This window comes from Nyctereutes procyonoides, unplaced genomic scaffold (genome assembly GCF_905146905.1).
Source record: "Nyctereutes procyonoides isolate TBG_1078 unplaced genomic scaffold, NYPRO_anot_genome, whole genome shotgun sequence".
Lineage (NCBI taxonomy): Eukaryota > Metazoa > Chordata > Mammalia > Carnivora > Canidae > Nyctereutes > Nyctereutes procyonoides.
This window is the reverse complement of record NW_026575147.1, coordinates 14,102,552-14,111,706: the sequence shown is the minus strand read 5'-3', so window position 1 is coordinate 14,111,706 and position 9,155 is coordinate 14,102,552. Positions and strand designations below refer to the sequence as shown.

The 9,155-nt window shown below is 48.0% G+C and overlaps 1 protein-coding gene across 1 annotated transcript in view; it reads left to right on the top strand.

Annotated features, from left to right (window-relative positions):
• Positions 1 to 882: 882 nt before the first annotated feature.
• The window catches only part of CD58 (CD58 molecule), a 42,588-nt gene continuing 34,315 nt past the window's right edge, over positions 883 to 9,155 (top strand). The window contains exon 1 of the mRNA XM_055312598.1: positions 883 to 1,019. Within this exon, the coding sequence (XP_055168573.1) occupies positions 950 to 1,019 (70 nt within the window). The 5' untranslated portion in view covers positions 883 to 949. The remainder of the gene's footprint in view (positions 1,020 to 9,155) is intronic.

The window sequence follows — 9,155 nt, the reverse complement described above, 5'->3', positions numbered from 1 at the left end:
CGCGGCATCCCCGGCTACGGGGGCCTCCGTCACGTCCCAAACGTGCAGGGAAAGTGCCGGAGGAGCGCGAGGAACGGAGACGAGCCACGGGGCGCGCGCGGTTAAGCGTCTGCCTTCAGCAGGTCGTGATCCTGGGGTTCTGGGGTCGAGCCCCGCGTCGGGCTCCCTGCTTGGCGTGGAGCCTGCTCTCCCTCTCCTACTCCCCCTGCCTGTGCTCTCTCTCTGTGTCAAATAAATAAAATTTAAAAATTCAAGAATAAATAAATAAAAACGTAAGCCACTTTGGAGGAGGAGCTCCGCAGAGCAGACTGGTGGCAGCGGAACGACTCTGGGGTCCGGGTGGGCGCGCGACCGCATTGCGGGGAGAGGAAGCAGGCGCGGGGGCGCCGCGGGGCCGCCGCTGGACCAGCTCAGACCCGGGGGCGCGGCCCGAGGCCGGGGCGGGGGGCGGGGCGGAGGCGGGGCGGGGGCCGAGCCCCGGTCGGGGGCGGGGCGGGGGCGGGACCGAGCCCGGGGCGGGGGCCGGGGCCGGGCCCGGGGGGGGCGGGGCCGGGCCCGGGGGGCGGGGCGGGGCGGGGGGCCGGGGCGGGAGCCGAGGCCGGGTTGGAGCGGGGGGCAAGACCCGGGGCGGGGGCCGAAGCCGGGCGGCGCGAGGCCGGGTGGGGCGGGGGCGGGGCAGGGGGCCGGGACCGGGGGGCCGAGCCCGGGGCGGGGGGCGGGGGGTGGGGCGGGGGCGGGGCAGGGGGCCGGGGCCGGGCCCGGGGTGGGGGGCGGGGCGGGGGGGCCGGGGCGGGAGCCGAGGCCGGGTGGGGCGGGGGCGGGGCCGGGACAGGGCGCGAGGCCGAGCGGGGCGGGGCGGAGTCCGGGGCGGGGCCCGAGTTTGAGGCCCCCGCCACCCGGGAACCAATCGCCCGGGCTCAGTCCTGCCGAGAGGCCTGCCGGCCGCGCCATGGCCGCAGGGAGAGCCCGGGGCGCGGCGGCGGGGGTGCTGTGCGCGATCTGCCTGGTGCTCCAGTTCGGTGAGTGGAGGCCTTCCCGGGCTCTCCGGGGACGGGGCCGCGCCGGGGGCGTCGGTGGCCTCGGGGCTCCGCGGCCGGGCGGGCGCACCGGGGCGAGGCGGCTCAGCTGGACTGGAGACCAGAAGCGCAGCCCGCGGGACGAGGCGGGCCCTTGTCCGGCCGACTTGGCGCTTCAAGCCTCCCGGGAGTTGTCGGGAAGCAGCTCCGACCTTAGGCACGCGCCTCGTCGTTGGGAGGAGGGGCGGGACTCGGCTCGGGGCAGGGTCCGACCCCCGTCGTGCCCGCTCGGGGTTCCTCCGGAAGGGTGTGCCTTGGCTGACGTATCAGTGACTCTGAGTCGCTTGTGGCTCCCCCCGCCCCGCCGTCCCCAGGGGACCGCCGCCAAGCCCTCGGACGGCCCTTTCACTGCTTCCGCAGGGGCTGAGCTCTCCCAGGACCGGCCCCGGCCCCGGCCCCGGCCCCGGCCCCGGCCCCGGCCCCGGGTCGCACCTGCGCAGAGGACGCGGTTATCCGCCGCGCGCCCCGTGCGGAGGCGGGCGCAGGAGCGCGACTGCAGCCTGGGGCCGGGGCCCCGCCGCCCCCCCGAGCCCCCCGTCCCCCCCCCTTCACCCCCGCCGCCCTCGTCCCCCTCCACCGCCCCCCCTGCTCCCCGCGCCCCCCCGCCGCGCCCGCCTCTGCGCCGCTCCTGCGGGCCGAGAACCCAGCCTGGGTCAGCGACCCGCCGAGGGAAATGTCTGAATCTTTCCGGGGTCCTGAGCGGGGCGGCTGGTGCTCCTTTGCCCTCCCTTGGAAACGTCAAAGAACTCCACGTGTCTAGAACGGAGTTCATCCTTTTCCCACTCCTTCAGCCAAATAAACAGGCCCGTGAAAAAAGTGCCCGTCTCCCTTTTTGCGCCCCCCCCCAAAGCCCTGCACACAGAGTCATAGCCAAACTCTTGGAGGGAGCATAGTACTAAACCCTTCACTACTTCTTCTTTCCTTGAGGGTTTCCTGTTGGGGCCCGCCTTGCACATGCTACAGATCAACCTTGCATCCTCATTTCTGCCTCAGCTTCCGTGGAGTGCTGTGGACCCGCGTCTGCGGAGGACAGCCTAGCGGGTTGGGGTTCAGAGATAGCACAAGTGCCTACAGTATAAGGCACAGAAGTAAATGGAAGTCACGCTGAGCATAAAATGCGATGGTGGTGCACAGGGAGGGGACCAAGGTCTCTTGTGAAGTCAAGTATTTCTTGTAAAGCAAAGATTCCATGGAAGGAAGGATATTTGAACCTGGCCTCTGAGGATGGGTGGCGGTGTGGGCGTGCCATGATGTGGGGAAAAGATTCCCAGAGGTGGAAAAGACAGGGAAGCAGCATCTACAAGGTGAACCTGGGCAGTGAAGAGTCCCAGTCCCAGGGTCTCCAATGTCACTGGAGCATAAATGTGCCCATAGGAGCTGGAGGCCCCACGGCAGAGCCCTGATCCAAGCCCCATTGAGAGTGTGGATTATCTTCTGCAGGCAGAGAATTCTTTCTGGGCCTCACAGAATCAGAACCGTGCATTGAGGAGGAATAATCTGGCAGCAGTACAGAGGAAAGGTTGCAGCTGAGAGTAATTGGAGGCACAGATGCCATCACAGGACCCAAAGAGCTCTGAGGCTTTCCTATGCCGGTGGAAAGTCCTGTGAGCCTGGCTTGTCTTGGAAGAGAGAGAGTACCACTCACTGGTGAGGAAGGGTAATAATAGTGTGTACTTCCTAGAATGTGAACCTCAGTCACGAACACGTTCTTACTGAGTGTCAACTATGTGTTGGGCACTGGACGTGAGACCTGGGCTGCAACAAGGAACACACTTCCCTGCTTTTGTGAAGTTTACATAGTATTGGGGGAGAGAATCAGTAACTGAATAAATGAGTAAATATGTACATCTTGGGTGGTGGTAAACATTTACTAATAACAGATTAGTAATTTGGAGGAAAGGGGAGTGGGCACAATTCGTATTTCCTTTTAATTCTTTAAAACTTTGGAATGTTGGAAATCTTTAGAACAGTTGCAAAAAATAGTGTGACAAACACTAACTTTTCTCCTGGAATCCCCAGTTACTAACATTTTTGACACGTTTGGTTTACTTCTCTCTGTTTATACACACTTAATTTTTTTGTCTAAACATTTGAGAGTTGCAGATCTTATGACACCTCACCCTTAAATATTTCAGCATATGTTTTCTAAGAACAACATGTCTCCAGTAAGCCATGGAACCATGATCACAATCAGGAAACGCACCATTGATACAATACTGTTTTGTGATAGAGTCTATAGGCTGATCCAGGATCACACACTATATTTGGTAGTACTGCCTCTTTAATCCCCCTTTAGTCTAAAACTTGCCAACTCTTTTTTTTTTTTTTTTTGGTACTTATGGTATCACTATTTTTCAAAGGTCTAAATCAGTTTTATAGAATGTCCCTCAATTTGGATGATCTGTTTCCTTCTGATTACATTCTGGTTAAAACTTTCAGGACTGTTCCATAAGTGTGTCTTGTCCTTCTCTGTGCATCCCATTGGAGAGTAGATGCAGTCCATTTGTCCCATTATTGGAGACCTTAACTTTGGTTCTTTGGTGAAGGTGACCCACCAGATTTCTTTATCACAGAGGCACCTGTTCCCCTTTATAAATTATATGTGGCTTATCAAGTGACACTTTGAGATTGTGTGACTCTCCTGTGCCGTGACAATCTCTCACCTGGTGTTTTAGCATCCACTGGTGATTCTTACCCAAGTCCATTAAAATATTTGTAGATGGCGGGCACCTGGGTGGCTCAGCAGTTGAGCATCTGTCTTCGGCTCAGGTCATGATCCCGGGGTCCTGCGATCAAGTCTCACATCAGGATCCCCACAGGGAGCCTGCTTCTCCCTCTGCCTATGTCTCTGCCTCTCTCTGTGTGTCTTTCATGAATAAATAAGTGAAATTTAAATAAAATAAAATATTTGTATTTGGCAGTTTCCTCTCCCTAGTTTTCTTTCTACAATATGGACATTCTTCAGTAATGAAGAGCTTTTGTACCCCCTTTTAATTTTTTTTTAATATAAGTATGGAGCTATGATATTTCTGAAGACGATATTTTTGTCATCTATTTTAATGTGTGGTGGGTGATCCAGACTTGGGCAAACGGGGACCCCTCTGTGCTTCAGTGTTCTTTGCCATGTCTCCATCTATTTGAGAATGTCCTACTTTTTGGCACAGAAAGACGTTCTGGACTTATTTTGTACCTTTTCTGTCTCAGCCTGTAATCATTAGATTCCCTTGTTCCTTTTAGTGGGAGATGGGCTTTAGAAATCAGTATCTGGGTGCTAGTGCTCAGAGCTACAGGAGTCATGGTTTCTAGGCTATTAGTTCTTATAGCTAGGAAAGAGAGTTTTTACGAAGTCACAAGTCTACCCTGTTACCGCTAAAACTAATCTAAACATGTGGTTCATCTTTCTCTTCCTTCATTCCCTGTTTCTATCTCCCTTTGCCACAGTGAGAACTCTGTTCCTTGTAGAATCAGTGTATTTTCCTAATATACATTAAAACACAAAATAGTTTCATAATTGCTGTACCAGGACCACTACCAAGCACAAAATTTACCATGTAAAGTTCAAAGTTTCTTCACAGTTCTTTTTATTCTTCCATATATCCCACTGAATATGTACAGAATACTGTCTTTTAAAGTTACTTGGATTATTATTTTTTCCTTCTGGATGGTTAGGCTATCAATTAAAAATATAGTGACATTAATTTGTTTCTATTCAATTTTAGGGTTTCTTCCCTTGATTTGATTTTTAAATATGTAAAATATTAATATGATTCCAATCAAACCACATAAAAAGATATACTCAGAGAAATCCTATTCCTACCCTCTCCCTCTGTCCTAACAGGTACTATTTGTTTCTTGTTTTCTTTTTGTAGATACAAACAGATATGCAACAATAGTAACATACTCTATGCACTCTTTTGAACCTTGTTTTTGTGTCTTAACCATATGTCTGGATAACCATTCCATATCAGTTCAGAGATCATCCTCATTCCTTTTTTTTTTTTATAGCTACGTACTACTCCATGATATTTCATTAAGCCACCCTACTCTCTAGTGGTTAGTGTCCTATACCGTGTAGTCAGGAGAGGGTCTCCTGGACCAAGCAACTGTCTGGGGCCGTAGTACTCCTGGCAGAGAAGCTAACAGCAAAAACCCTGAGACAGGCTTCGGGCATTTAAAGAACTTCAAGGAGGCCATGGTACCAGAAAGTAGTAGGAAATGAAGTTGTAAACACAGGGCTAGGTCCTAGAGATAAAGTTTGGTGGGCCCTTTTAAAGACTGCGTCTTTTTTTACTCCTAGCAAAATGGGACATTTTGGAGGATTTTGAACAGGAGTGAAATTACAATGACTGGAGCGTGTACATGAATTATTCTGGCAGCTTCGTGGAGAACAGTCTGTAGAGAGGGGAAAGGAGGAGCAGGGAGACCAAGTGGTGAGGCCGTAGGAACAACACAGGTAAGAAATGACTACAAAAGAGAGCGGGACAGAATGAGAGGTAGTGGGTATGTTTGGAAGGTAGAGCCAGCCTGCTGTGCATCATCGGGACACCACGTGGACAGAGCAAAGCAGTGCCAGGCAGATGGCAAAGCTGAGTGAGACCTGTTGTGTTAGTTCTGTTTAGCAGAGCCTATCTTATTCTGCTACTGTTTTTTATAGTTCCTTTATCTTGTCAGCTATCTCCCCAGCTAGATTTTCTTTCCTTGTATGCAGAGGCAAAGCCATAAACTCCTTCTTAAAAAGGTCCTTTCATTGATTTGTCTTATTGGTTTTTGTTTTTGTTGTTGTTAACAAGACAGAGTGTTAAATCTGGACATTAGGTGATACGGTGTTTGTCAAGCTTTTCTCCATTTTAAGTTATTAGGTTATCTCACATTATTATGTGAGATTTGTTCATGTTTTTTGCTACAACCAAGACTCAAAGAGTCTATGTTTTTATTTAGGAAGTAGGTAATCTAAGTCAGAATAGTGTTCTGTAGTCCTATGAGAAAACTAGATCCATTAGTATAATCGCTGTCATGAATTGACTATATGCTCCATTCCAGGTTCCATGCTTAGTATTTTTGTTTTCATTTAATTGTCACACCAGTTTGTTTTTTTTTTTTTTGTAGAGACTATGTTTTTAAAAGATTTTATTTATTTATTCATGAGAGACACACACAGAGAGAAAGGCAGAGACATAGGCAGAGAGAGAAGCAGGCTCCATGCAGGGAGCCCAATGTGGGACCTGATCCCAGGACTCCAGGATCACGCCCTGGGCTGAAGGCAGACTCTTAACCACTGAGCCACCCAGTTGTCCCTACATAGAAACTATTAAAGAGGAGAGCAAAGGTTAGGTAGGGTAAGTACCTTGTCCAAGTTCATACAGGAAAGAAATGAAAGCATGACAGAGGTCACGTCCATCTGACTCAAAATCCATCCAACCCAGGTTTAGATAAGCAAACTTTATGAAGAGTTGAAGAGCCATAGATGATCTCTCTTCTCTCTTTTTAAGTTTACTTTTTTTTTTTTTTTTTTTTTTTTTTTTTTTTTAGTAATCTCAACACTCAACATAGGGCTCAAGCTCACAACCCTGAGATCATGTCACTCTTCTGACTGAGCCAGCCAGGAGCCCCCATAGGTGATCTCTTGTATGTGACATGTATGCATTGTCTGGAGTAATTTTGCTAAGACGTGAAATTATATAGGACAGCATAGTTCCCAATCACATAAAATTGTTTGTTTGTTTTTTTTATTGTTTTCAATATTATCATCTACAGGAGGTTGGGGAAATCTTCTTTGGGCTGTAGAATTCAGGATGGGGATTTATTTATATATTTAGGAATATTTTGTTATAGTTATAGTTATACTTTATATACCCACATTTCACTCTCTAGTATTTTTACATAATCCCAATAACATGATAATATTTATGAAAATTAACAGCAATCTCATCATATCACCTAGGTTCTACCCTTGCATGGATTTCCCCAATTGTCACAAGAATGTCTTTTTTTTTTTTTTTTTTAAGTGTTGGGTATTTTATTTTTTTTTTATTTTTTTTTTAATTTTATAAATTAATTTTTATTGGTGTTCAATTTACCAACATACAGAATAACACCCAGTGCTCATCCCGTCAAGTGTACCCCTCAGTGCCCGTCACCCATTCACCCCCACCCCCCGCCCTCCTCCCCCTCCACCACCCCTAGTTCATTTCCCAGAGTTAGGAGTGTTTATGTTCTGTCTCCCTTTCTGATATTTCTCACACATTTCTTCTCCTTTCCCTTATATTCCCTTTCACTATTATTCATATTCCCCAAATGAATGAGAACATACACTATTTGTCCTTCTCCGGTTACTGTGGCCAAGTTCAAAAAGGGTGTTGCCTGAGTTCTCCTCTGGGATTTTGATGGAATCTTGTCTCACATTTAGATCTTTCATCCATTTTGAGTTTATCTTTGTGTATGGTGCAAGAGAGTGGTCCAGTTTCATTCTTCTGCATGTGGATGTCCAATTTTCCCAGCACCATTTATTGAAGAGACTGTCTTTCTTCCAGTGGATCGTCTTTCCTCCTTTATCGTATATTAGTTGAGCATAAAGTTCAGGGTCCACTTCTGGGTTCTCTGTTCTGTTCCATTGATCTATATGTCTGTTTTTGTGCCAGTACCACACTGTCTTGATGAACACAGCTTTGTAGTACAACCTGAAATCTGGCATTGTGATGCCCCCAGATATGGTTTTCTTTTTTAAAATTCCCCTGGCTGTTTGGGGTCTTTTCTGATTCCACACAAATCTTAAAATAATTTGTTCTAAGTCCCTGAAGAAAGTCCATGGTATTTTGATAGGGATTGCATTATACGTGTAAATTGCCCTGGGTAACATTGACATTTTCACAATATTAATTCTGCCAATCCATGAGCATGGAATATTTTTCCATCTCTTTGTGTCTTCCTCAATTTCTTTCAGAAGTGTTCTATAGTTTTTAGGGTATATTTTGAGAACCATTTGAATGGTAAATGGTTCTCCAACCTTTTATTTTCAGGTTGTAGGTGTCCTTCTGTCTAAAATGAGTCTCTTGTAGACAGCAAATAGATGGGTCCTGCTTGTCTTTTTTTTAAATACCAGGGTTTAGGGGGGCACCTGGGTGGTTCAGTGGTTGAGCTCAGGTCATGATCCCGGGGTCCTGGGCTCTGCCGCATGGAGCCTGTTTCTCCCTCTGCCTGTGTCTCTGCCTCTCTCTGTGTCTCTCATGAATAAATAAATAAAATCTTAAAACAACAACAACAACAACGGAAAGAAAGTCTGCTTGCATATGTGAGGCAGGAGTGTTTGCTTGCAGGAATTTTCTCTTTTGATTTCCTTTCACATTTCTTATTGAGTGCAGAAGGCTTTTTGAAGCTTTTACATGGGGATAAAGCCTCTTAGACTCTGTAGTGACAAATCAAACCTGTCTCAGAACTGAAAGTGAAACCAGGATACTACCTTTTCTATTTGTTCAGAATAGTTGGGGTCAAAGAGCTAAGATACTGAGAGTGTCCCCAGAAAAGTGCTAGAAACCATCTTAGCAGTTCCTTGGAGATAACTTTCCCATCGCCCATCCACCAGCATCAAAAGACAATGTCTCCCAGTTACTTTATAGGCACAAAATCTTCTCTTTTGACCTTTTTACTTTCTTTCTCTTTTTCTTTTTAAAAATCTTCTTGCCTGTGTGCCCTTTGGTCTTTCTGTTCCTTCTTAGCTGCTGCTGGTTGTCTGGTGAGCTCTTAGCCTAAGGACTCTGGGGCTCCAATGAAAACCAGTGGAAGTAAGGAGAACTCTTGCCCAGAATCCCTGAGATAGTTCATGTCTGCTCTCTGCCTCCAACTGGGAACCCCTAGTTCATAGGTCTATCTTTTGTGACCTTGACCATGTATAGATAGATCTGAGGGAACCAAATTATTTTGGTAGGCTTGTTCTCAAGACCCATTTTGGGTCCTAGTGGATTTCACTTCCTTTTCATAATGTTCCCTAAAATGTCTGTTGTGATTAGTGTCTGAATTTCCACCAAGCTCACTGCCATGTAGTTTCTTGAACATTTACAGGGAACATTCCCCTGTAACAGTTAA